This window comes from Endocarpon pusillum (assembly GCF_000464535.1).
Source record: "Endocarpon pusillum Z07020 unplaced genomic scaffold C741571, whole genome shotgun sequence".
NCBI classification, from domain to species: Eukaryota; Fungi; Ascomycota; class Eurotiomycetes; order Verrucariales; family Verrucariaceae; genus Endocarpon; species Endocarpon pusillum.
The window spans coordinates 201194-213598 of NW_006913607.1; the positions used below are offsets into that span (position 1 = coordinate 201194).

Consider the following 12405-nt stretch of genomic DNA (forward strand, 5'->3'; position numbering starts at 1 on the left):
AGGTCTGCGGCTACCCTAGAAACCGAGTCAACCCGTGAAGACGGGTGGGCTCCAGACCCAATTCTTGGGAATTGCCAAGCCTCCAAGTTTGACTCAACACAGACAAGTGGTAGACCAGCGTGCAGCGAGAGTTCTAATGTATGGCCCTCGTCAGGCACAAAGATTCTCTCTGTTATCGCCTTTGAAATGTCCCAGCCGGCCGCTTCGTCTATGCACTTGTCCTGAAATGATACTCGCTGATATTGCTGATCTTCTGAGGTTCTGCAGAGAAATATCACGATTGGTCGGGATTTTGAGCTGTCCGGTCCCTGCTTGCATCTCAAAGGAACCACATATGTGTTCATCTCAAATGGAAGCATCTGGAACTCTATAGACAGGCCGCGATTTGTGGCTTGGTATGGCGGCCGTCTGCCATATTTCTTGTCTTGCTGGATGCATGCAGAATTGATGAAGTTCGCCGGGCTGGGCGCCAGAAGTCCACTACCGCCCTCCGCTACGCCGGTTCATGCAAAGATTGTTTTATCGGCTGTCTGCTTGATAATTTCTTGCTCTAGCCGCCAAAAGGCCTTAGAACTCTCTCCGTACAGAAGCGGTATGTTGACATTAAAAAGACCAATAAGACAGTATGCGTTATCCTCAAGTCTGGTTGTTTGTCGTCTTGAAGCCTAGGACATTCTTTGAGCTACTAAGCAATCTAGATAACTTTTGCCTGACGTAAGAACACGATGATCGACCCCAGTAATAGTATTCAGATCATGAGCAAGACCTAACTTGTCCCCAATCTATGTCCAGTCCTCGGTAGAGAAGAAAACAGCCGGAGACGCTATAAGTTCCTGCAAGGTCTATCCTCGTGTAAACCACCTGCTATGAGAAAAGCTTTGGGTTCCTGAATCCAGCCAATCTTCATGACGCACATTGGCTAAGTAGACATAGCATATCTTTGCACGAGCATACCAGCTGAATATGGAGTTGATGGCCTCAGACAATTCAGAACTGCTCCGCTTATCGATACAGCATGTATCAGCCCAAGCATATTGCAAGCCATCCTTCAGAGCTTGTTCACAGCACTTCTGAACCTTTTGAAACCCGATTTTCTGGCGGCCTTGGCCCTGCTTGAACTCGTCGAAATTTGGTTCTTCAGCTTGGAGGCCCCAGGTATGCGAGAGGATGGCGTATGTATTCGTGGGACATTCTTGAAAGCTCTCAAGTTCTAAGGTCGTCGTGTTGATGAGCCACATCGTATGGAGATATACTCCACCCGAATCTCAATGGAGTTAGAAGAGGTAACAAACAGTTTCATGGGCGTCTTTTGACGGAGAATCGCAGCTGATGCTGGCCACAGCTTCGCATGGCCCGGAGGCCCCAGCCACCAAAACCCCAGCCATTGGCCCTAACCGTGCCACGTAATTGACGCCTTGCCTTAAATACGTGGCATGCCTCCACGCGGGGCAGGATGGAAGCCCATTTCTTCATGAGATTATAGCTGAGCAAATCCAAAGTACCAGTGGCTAGTTACTTGTAAAAATAGCAATTCGCACACGTTTCATATGTTTGCAGGCATGTTTTATGTTGCTGTTCGCCTCTGTGAACTAACTTGATCTCCTATGTCACTAAATAAGCATACTTCCTTATTAAGAATAGCGTTCCCGTGATTTAGCATAATATCTTGCTGCAGCCTTAGCAAGAGGAACATCAAAACTTCTTTGAGAACAGAGTCATGACATGTCAAGGTTTGAGCAGCAATCCTTTGCTTAGATTCTTTAGAAAACTAGATATTATATAGTTTAGATGTAATAGACAGAAAAAGTGAGTTATTATAATGATGTTATATATTCCTCTGAAGAATTTTCTAGAACATATAACACGCCTGGTTTAGAGATCTATGTGAGGGATCGCGAATGAAGGCAAAAGCTCTTGATTGGCTACCTATAGACAAGGAGACGAAACTTGGGAGTTCCATGATACAAGGGGGAAGTACAGGTTATTTGTACCCGTCTCCATGCCCCTATCTTTCCTCCTGAGCCGTGCCCCTAGCCCCTGAGGACATTCCTGGTGACATGCCCACTATCACGTGACGCCGCACCAAGACATCACGTGTTGACCTGAGGCTGTGGCCCAGGTCTCCATGGGTTCTACCCCATGACAATCTAGTCTATCGCGAATTGATTATGATAGTAGCTTCTGTGTTTACAATGGTATAAAAGCTTATTTATTCGGAAAGAGAATTCGATTAGGTAATATGAGAATGATCTAAGAAGTATAATATGTAACTGTTAAACTTTTTTTCGAACCGCATCTTGTTACTTATGATCTCCGAGAATTATAATCTGACTATAATAACTCACTGATGCATCAGGTTTAATGACTCGGCTTATCTTCGAACGATCTATCCTTAGATACTCTTAATGACTAAATTAAGTCTTTTGATCCCTACACAAAACCTTCCCATCCACCTCGGATTACAATCAGTCTGACCTCTCCTCATGTGTAACAACATCAATGTCACCATTCTCCGCTATCCACCTCTCCCTCTCCCCCATGTTCCGAAAGATGCGGACCGGATCATGTCGTTCCCGGTGTTCTTGCTTGCTGCAGTATGTCTCATGATTCAGGTTGCACGTCTGGTCCACGCTGGGGCTCTTGTGTCTCTTGCAATACTCGTTATCGCACAGAAGGCATGTCTGCACGAGGCCCTCTTGTTTTAAATCGGGTTTGCGCTCTTGCATCTGGAGACAGATGTAGCATTGTGTGTCCGACGTGGTGTATTTTCTTTGCAGGCGCGAAAATCTGGAGGTTTCTTGTGGCCGAGGAGGCTTATAAGCCATTTATTGCGGAGTTGACAGATTTGGAAATCGCTTGAACTGTATTTGATTAGGCCAACGGACTAGAAAAATTTTTCTTAATGAAGAAGCACTTATTCCGTACTTGCTTGGTGAATGCTGCGATAACTCAGAGTAGAATTATCAATGCTCCTTTGAATAACCGAAGAAGAGAAAGGAGATATATGGTTAAAAAATGGGCGGAGGCATTGTGGCAAGGCACTTCCTCAGGCGCTAGTCGACTATGGTACTTCATGAGGCGACGTATCAAGTCCGCTCTGCCACGATGTCATGCATATACCCAGAAACATGAGTGAGTGAAAAGCGTAAAGATTTTCTTACCCCTCCACCCCTTCATTAAGCGCCCTCCTCATTCCCTTCCCATCCCCATTCCCTACTCCTCACTCCTACCAAAGATTTCAGACCAATCGAGGTGCGAGTTCTTGCATCTTAGCCAATTGCGCGTCTCAAACTGACTTGTTTAAGCGAAAAGAAACAGGAAGCGCAGATCTCAAGCATGGCAAGCCTTGGACATGACATGTCTCGGAAAGAGCAGGCCCCAGGAAGAACAGGCCCCAAAGAGAATAGACCTAGAAAAGAGTAGCCTTGCAAAGCTTGCGCTGCCGGAACTTAAGTTGATATAGAGCAATGGGTTCGTCAACAGAATAGACCCAGAGCCGCCTACCTTTCAAAGAATAGCGTTCCCTTGATTTAGCATAATAATGTTGCTGCAGCCTTGGCAAGAGGAACATCAAAACTTCTTTGAGTACAGAGTCGTGACATGTCAAGGCTTCAAGCAACAATCCTTTGCTCAGATTCTTTAGATCGTCCACAAGAAGCATCAATTTTTCCACCGTCGGACAACCAATAGGGATCAATACAATAGCGAACGGTTCCAAATTTCGAGCGAGCATGCCTGCAGATAGTTCCTCGATCACTCCTAGACGGACTTGTTCAAAGATATCTAGTGGGAGCATTTTGGGCAACGAACCTGCCTCTCAGGTGCTCAGAGAGGGCGCTGTCGCACCCTTAACGATTGGACGCAAGCGTGAACGCCTAAAAAATGTTAAGGATATCCTTGAAGCTGTTCTCGATCCTGATATGGGAGCGCCCCCGAAGGCCAAGTATAAGAAGGAAGGGACGAAACCCCGAGCATCAAGAACAATATCTTGTCCAGAACCTAGGTGCGAAAAGATTTTGTCTTCCCGAAACCTTTGAGGCACATGAAAGACAGCCATACCACAGGCACACCTGCCGTCTACCCCTTTCCTGAATGTGGCAAAACTTTGGCGTCGGGAGCCAGCATGAGCCGGCACAGAAGGGTTCATACCGGAGAGCGCCCTCATGTATGTGCCGTCACCAATTGGGCAAAAGCTTCGCATCTTCCTCGGACCTTAGCAGACATTTATTGATACCCAGCAATGGCGAGAAGCAGCATGTTTGCCCGGTGACCACCTGCAGTTCCAGATTCAATTCTAGAGGCGAAGTCAAGCAACACATGATTGTCCATACTCTGGGCAAGCACTTCAGGTGTGCCACCTGCGAAGAGGGATTTCGTCGAATCAGTGATCTTCGTAAACATGAAAATAGATTCCATGGTCAGCAAGGAATTGGAAATAGGAAGAGGACTAAACATACCAGAATCAAACAATATACTTGTGACCGCTGCAAGTCGGAATTCTGTCGCAAGCATGATCTCTGGAAACATGAGCGGAGATTTCATCGTGGCCAGGTGCATCCTCAGCACGCGCATCTTAATCAAACCGGTCAAAGACCTCCTAAAGGTAGCTGGTTGATAGACCACTCGAAAATTCACCTATTTTGAAGTCCGGAGATATGCTCTCCAATCCAATGACGGAGGCTCGGCAAAAGGCTCCTGTCGCGTATCTCGACGATATGACCGAGACCACTAAAGCATCCCAAATAACAAACTCATTCCAGCACAGGATGTATATACCTTCATCTTCTGAGAACTACACCGTCTCTTCGCCAGGACAAATCGACGATATTGGGGTGTCACCAAATACCCGCGAAGGCGAAAGCTCTCGCCAAATTCTGTCGGGCTTACTGAAGGGCAGTCAATCTTCCCAGAAGTCGGTCTCGAGCTTGAGACCGCCTGAGCAATCACTCAGTTGTCTCTGGCACGAGTGTCAAGACCTATTTCCAACACGTGGAGCGCTTGATGCACACGTACTACTTCACACGAAAGAAAACTCTCTTGTCAATGGACGTGGAGTCTTCAAATGCCCGCACCAAGACTGTGTAGAACTAGTTCGTTTTATGACCGCTCAGGATCTACATATCAAATCAATACACACTCCATTGGCAGCACTTTTTCCGTGTCGTTGGGTTGGATGCATGAAGCGATTTCCTCTCGGACTGACACTAGTGTACCACGTCTCCTATGAACACGTTAAAGATGAAATATACCTTTGCTTGGAGTGCGCGAAGCCATTTTCACTTTTGAGAGGATTGAGGAGCATATGGTCCAGCATAGAGGTCCAGACGATAAACGGTGTCGATACTCTCCCAACTGCAATAAGCCAATGGCATTTGGCTGAATACTTGCCGCGAACACCATAGTAAGTACAATGCCTCCTGTCAAGATCATTCTAACTTGCCCAAGTGAAACTACTTGAATACAAGTTTCGGAGCAAGCTACGGCGCAACCCTTCAAGGCACAATGTTCTGCGATCACTTGAAACATCCAAGCTTCTTCACAAGATCCTCGGAGCGATGGAAAGGTCTACATGCTATATGAATCCACGGTTGACTCTACATCGAGATGCATGGCTTCAGCGGAGCAGAAACCTAGTCTTCGTTGACACGGAATTCTGGCGGTATGGCAGGCACAAGAGAATGTTTGAGCTTTGCATTTGAAATTCTCTGGGTGAAACCGTGATTGACACGACAATAACTATGAGTCAAAACTGAATCCCTTCTCTGCGATGGAAACTAGTCGGGAATATTTTTTCAATAATACCCTCAGGAAGGTCTACAGGTTATCCACCATGCAAAATTTGCCAGGAATGACATTCGATGAAGTCGCCGACACATTGGAACGTTACGGCTTTGGGGCGAAAACGCTCATGGTCGAATGGTCCGTTTCCCTTTGCGACTATGATTTGATCAGATCATCCTTGACATCTGTGGGTCGAGAAAGGATTCTTCTTCCACGGACAAGTGTGCTACCACTGCCTATGTGCTGGCGACAAGCTTTCCCCCGCATGGATATGCCTCTGTCGCTGTCTGCTCTCTATCGAGTTGTTTCTGCGGATAGCAACCTTTGGAGGAAGGCACACCGCGCTGCTTCTGACGTGCAAATGCTCCAGGATTTAGCGGCTACGCTTTTTGAACGTCGCTGCAGCGATCACGTCTACGAACGATAGGCAGCTACATGCAGGCTCGAGAATAACTCCTACTTACAGGAACCCATCAGTTACATCATACATCTCACACGAGAGTGTCGTCTCTCCTCACTCGACAGGTCGATCTTCATGTTGTCTGTTCTCAGCCAATATATGTTTGCGAAGTAAGAGTATAAAGTCGGCCTACAGGAATGAGCGCAGCGACACCCACCACAGTCTTGATATTGATCCTAAACCTCCGGCCGTTCATATCCATTCGATCTTGCGGGGCTGTTCGTCGTGGTACCAACTCAGCGTTGACTTTAGAGTTGAGATCGGGTTGGGTGTTGATTGGTGGGGATTGGATTAAATCAGAAGTCCGTGGCTGAGGGGACTTAAAAGGTGGGATCGTTGGCTGGAGGATCAGTAGACTCGAGATGGTTTACCAAAATTTCGTCATGAACTCCTACTAAGTCGGTGCGTGAGCCATTGTTGAACTCCTAAAGCTAGATGGCAGGCAGTGCTTGAGCCATATTGGAAGGTCCCGAGAATGAAGAAGAAATCTAAATGATGGGGGCATATGGAGGGCTTTAAGGCTGAGGAGCATAAGATCGAAGCGCTACAGTGCCAAAGACATAGCCACCGTTGTTACAAGTACGATGCCAGCACCATACTTAAGAGTGACTTCATAGTTTCTTTACCCAGGTCTATCGGAAGATATCGGGTCTCCCTTCTCCAAGGCGGCAGAGCGGGGCACTTGGTCACATCCTAACAGTGCGTCACTGAAAATATATTTGCCAATGAGGCTCAGACCTTAAAGCGCTGTCGTTTTGGTCGAATGGTTAGATATATTCTCTTTCTAACAGCTTTAGATGCAGACTCAGGATGTACTACGGGGGAGGCATAAGTATTGTTAGTCTGGTGCTAGTAGCGGCTAGTTCTTGTTACCGCATCATAGTGTCATGATCTGATTAAGATACATTAATTCAAATGGATTCAAAAATGTACTCTTAATCTGATATAGGCTTAGCTGCTTTGTACAAAAGACGATTTCGAGTAAAGATACTAGCGTTGAGCGAATAATACTTTAGGGCCCCCGTAGCATGATCTCTTTCACGTGATAGCCTTAGCGCCTTGCCGAGGTGTCCCAAAACGCTAGACAAAATACTAAGTTTTGGAAGTCTCTCTAGATTTTTCCAGGGCCACCTGAGACATCCTACATCTTGTTAAATATCTCATCTTCCACCTGTGTTTAGCAGTCGTTTCTCACGCCGCAAAATCCTGGCCGTGATCCGCCGAGTGAGCCAGAGTCAAGGCATCATCATGAATGAGAGCGCAGGTACGACCGCCCTACCCATCTCCTCTTCTTGCAAAGTCCTTCTGTAGTACTGATACTGATTCTCGAGCAGCATGGCCAGTAGCCGACGACCAGCTCGCACAGTTGACACTAGACGTGATTCAACAAGCCAGTCACTATCGACAGCTGAAGAAGGGGGCCAATGAAGGTATGTCCTCCAGAACATCTCCCTGCGAATGAATGCTAACCCCGCATCCCTGACAGCCACCAAGACACTCAACCGCGGAACTTCAGAGATCGTTGTCCTCGCAGCCGATACCTCCCCGCTCGCCATCCTCCTTCATCTACCGTTACTCGCTGAGGATAAGAACGTTCCGTATGTCTATGTACCGAGTAAGGCGGCTCTCGGTCGCGCTTGTGGGGTCAGCCGAGCTGTGATTGCGGCCAGTATCACCACGAATGAGAGTAGCGACCTCATGCCTCAGATCAGAGAATTAAGAAACAAGGTGGAGAGACTAATGATTTGAGGTGCTGGGGACTCGTCATTTCACCTGTTGAGCATCGTACATGGGACGAGCGCAATCTGATATGAGAGATGCTCGATTAGAAGCAGACATAAGGGAAGATGAGATCAGAAGCGCGTGAAATGGATAGCTCGAGAAGCACGTACCGTAGTGCATGCACGGCGTTCAAGTGCACCACAGTTAGAATCATATGACCCAGCCACTAGGTCTATTCAATAACATGCAAAGCAAGTACGGCTGGCATAATTTCACGAAGCCCTGTGTGCCAATTCTGCGAAGAAACCCATTGATCATCGGACCAAGCTTAGAGCAGCGGTCCTTCAGCAAATGTACGGTGTGAGTAGAGCCGGGGACAAAGTGTTAAAACTTTACCATTCTGATTGCTTGATTCGCGTCATTGTGTCAAGGTCGTTGTTGTTGTTCTCATCTCGTTTATTATAATGTCCATCCAGACAAGGATCTATGTAGACACTTGAGTTATAGACTCTACATCAACAAGTCAACTAACTGCTTCATCAAGATAGTGTCAAAGAATGCTCCGTAAACCCATTTAAATCCTGCCTCTAGCTACTTTTACTACTGTATGAGGAGAGCAGATGAAGGAAAGCAAGAAAACCATCCTATTATTGTTTTATCTCTTGTAAAATAGCGATTCGATTTGGCCCACAAAATAAGCAAGCTGTACCACTTTAGGCTAAAATCACGTGTATCAACTTGTAACTTGTAATTTTACGTAAAAATCAATAGAATCTGCAGCTATTTCGCACAGAATCCTGCACAGAATCCGCGACTAAAAGAAAGAAAGAGTATAGGTATATGCTCAAGTGTATAAAGAAGGTAAGTGTCTGGTCACTTCGGCCTCCGGGTCATCTACAGTCTACTTATTATTTGTATTTGACAAGGGCTGCGTCTAGCTCTTTTCTGATAGGATTTCCGGTTCGAGATGTTACAATGACAGGTGGGTTGGTGAGGAGGGAGGCTGATTGAGCGAAAGAGCGCGAGTGTAAGTCGCGGAAAAAAGAGGCGAAAGAGGAGACAGGAGTCCTATAAGTGAAGGTAGGAGTCTAATGCAAGCAGATGGGAGTTACAAAAGATTGTAAGCAGAGATCTTGACTGGAAGTGCTATAAGCTAACAGATGTATTTGCAGTATCGAAGGACCAGGTTATCACCATCAGTATAAGTGAGAGAGTCCAAGGTTTCGCTGCTGGTATGGTAAGCATGTCTGTTAGGTTAGAGCAGGGTAGGTTTTATATTGCAGGCGGCCCTTCCATTAAAAGATCCAATTTGAAGCCGCTCCTTCCTTTCCATACTTAGATAGGTGTAAGCGCGCACCTATGTATCTCATTCCATCTTCCGCTCTTTCATCTCTTCTTGCTTTCTTCTTCTTCTCAAGTCTCCAGCAACAACATCAACATCAACAACAACAACACCACCACCACCACCACCACAGCAGCAATGGCAGCAGCAGCAACAACAACACCACCACCACCACCACCTACTACTACTGCTACCACCACCACCACCACCACCACCACCACCACCATCAAAACTATTTCGTCTTGTAAGAGCATTCTATCCTGAAGGCCTCCTTGCCTTATTTTGATGCTAACCTGGTGGCCGCTATGCAGCAATTTTGTTACGACAACGTGGTGCCCTTCTTTATCTTTGTTAAAGTTATCTTATCAATACTTCATCTCTCAGGGGTACTCCCTTACATCTTAAGGGAGCGCCCCCGGGCATATGCTGCCATTGGGCGGACAGCGAGCCGGGGTTTCGCTAGTAGCGGCTAGTTCTTGTTACCGCATCATAGTGTCATGATCTGATTAAGATACATTAATTCAAATGGATTCAAAAATGTACTCTTAATCTGATATAGGCTTAGCTGCTTTGTACAAAAGACGATTTCGAGTAAAGATACTAGCGTTGAGCGAATAATACTTTAGGGCCCCCGTAGCATGATCTCTTTCACGTGAATAGTCTGTTAATAAATATTCTTTAGAAGTCGGCAAGCGATTAAATTAATATAGTAAATGTGAATCTTGTCCTCTCTGGGCATCAAGGTCCGATCGCTCGGAGCCTCCTTCTCCAGCTGCGAGATTGCGTGGTACACTAGTTGACTTTCTCGCAACACACAAAGCGCTGTATCATCGATACTGTGGAAGTTGTTCTTCGCCCCACAGCATTAACATAACTACACGAATATAAATACCCCTCCACACCATTCACTGCTCGAAGCCAGCTTCTGCTACTCAATTCAAATCCTTCAACAAGTCTACGTCCCAGAACTAACATCCACATCCTTTCTCTACACGCTGGTAGCCTTTGGACTGGTAAGCAAGACTGTCAGATAATTATTTCGGATTAATTGTTGACAACACAGTCTCCCTTAGGGCGATATCAGAGTTGAAATCAGATTATTAGTGTCAGACATTTCAATACAACAGCCTCAAATCCTTCGGCAAGTTATCCTTGATAAGTCTCTCAAACATCTCTAATGGTTCGGCCTCCGTCCTAGCAGACGGTATATCCTGTGATCAACCATGAAGATCTGGAGTATCTTGAGTCTTCTTCTGATATTCCCTCTCGCCCTGACACTGCCTATTCCCATCGAGGAAAGTTTGGAGGCGCGCAGACACTCTTTGCTTTCTGCAAGAGACTCTCCGGGCTGTGGTTGGATTAAGTATCGTCTAGGGTCCTGTTCTTAGACGAATAAGTACCTTCCAGCAAGTCATCCCTGACAACTCTCCCAAACATCTCGATCTGTTCTGACCTCCGTCCCAGCGAGCGCCATATTTCGTGACCAACCATGAAGATCTGGAGGATCTTGAGTCTTCTTCTGATATTCCTACTCGCCCTGACACTGCATATTCCCACCGAGGAAAATTTGAAGGCGAGCAGACACTCTTGCCTTCTGTGAGAGGCTGTGGACAGGTACATGGTTGAAAGGGCTTCATGTATTCAGCTGTTTTTAGACAGACAAGCGGTAGGACAGCTGATGAGATCTACATTTTCCGCTGTCGTGGAGGCTAAAAGGTAGTTATAGTTAATAATAGTCCATCGTACTTATCATTTTCCTATTTTCCATTGATCACCCAATTTATTTTCCAGTCACCAAATCACCTTGAATTCTTGAAAATTGTGCTCGCTACCACGCGGCGAGACATATGAATTCATTGTTCATCCTCGAAGAATGCCTCTATGACACCTGCCAGTAGATTTTCTGCACCTGGTTCTTGCTCGTAATGCAAACTCAGTGAGTGGTGGAATTGAGAATAATTGCCGTGCCGGTTGGACTTGGAAGCCATTTGCGAAAAGTTGGATAAAGTGCCCTCATGTAATTCACGTCAACTATACGTCAATAGTTTCTGGATCCGCATTCAAGAGGTATTAGATGCGCCTAGTAGCAATGCGCCTTGGATAAGATAATAGATGACCCCTCGGACTCGTCCAAGCTTCTGCGCTAAGCGTCGATGGTGAATGGCGACCGGGTACATCTCAATGATGATTGTCCATATTAGCGACGTGACGGTCCCTAGCAACACCTTTGGCAATAATGGTGATGTGGAAACAATTATGTAGTTAATAGCCTATAATTGTGCTGATCGAGTCGTCAATCGTCTGGAGAATGATCGCAGGACTGTCGACATTTCAATGGTGCGAGCGAGGTACTGCGCGTCGTGTATTTCTTCAGTTGCTTTTTACCACCGATCCGCAGAACTTGCTGGTTGCGTACTTGCGGAGGGGATACCAACGGGCCAGAGCTTGCAACAAGTATTTTCAATATGGGTCCTGGAGCACGTGTTTTGAACCTGTCCAGCAAACCGTCAAGATGGCGCTGGAATCGGGAAGCTGCTTCAAAAAACATCGCTTCAAGCTGAATGATGATGTAAATGAGTTTGAAATGTGACAGAATATCGGCCAGGATGTTGAAATAGTCCTCGTCGCCCTGCGCATCGAGGTATCGGCGAAGTTGGAACGAGAAAGTTAGGTCGGTGTGTGAGGCAGAGTCCAATTTTAGGGCTTGACAGATCAAGCTCTCCAAGATCTCAGTCGAATCATATGCCTGTGTTCTGCATTGCAAAGCCCACAGGGCGGCTATACCGGGCTTTCTGAGGTACTCAACAGCGAGGGTCAGGGAGCCGCTGAGGATGTTGCGGTCTTTGAAGGTGCTTCTGATACTGATTCGACTTGAATCTGCCGAGCTAATCCATTTGTTGAAGGAATGAGCTTTTTGAAATACCATAGCATACTGGTCCCACCTGACACGCCGCCTGTCTCGAAGCTGGATCGATTGTTGCAAGATCGTCATGTGGTTGAAGATAAGAGACGAAGATACAGTCCTTAAGGCCTGCGTCAGCTGGATTTCAGACATTGCGTTTCTCGGCTGTACTGCCCGTTCCAAAAGTGTTGCAATTCC

General features: G+C 46.4%; 1 protein-coding gene across 1 annotated transcript; it reads right to left on the reverse strand.

Moving 5' to 3' along the window:
- Window positions 1-11598: 11598 nt before the first annotated feature.
- On the reverse strand, window positions 11599-12360 carry EPUS_04883 (uncharacterized protein; the record flags this gene model as incomplete). Its single annotated transcript, XM_007789440.1, has 1 exon — window positions 11599-12360. One exon carries the CDS (start codon window positions 12358-12360, stop codon window positions 11599-11601), a length of 762 nt encoding a protein of 253 aa, XP_007787630.1.
- Window positions 12361-12405: the final 45 nt, after the last annotated feature.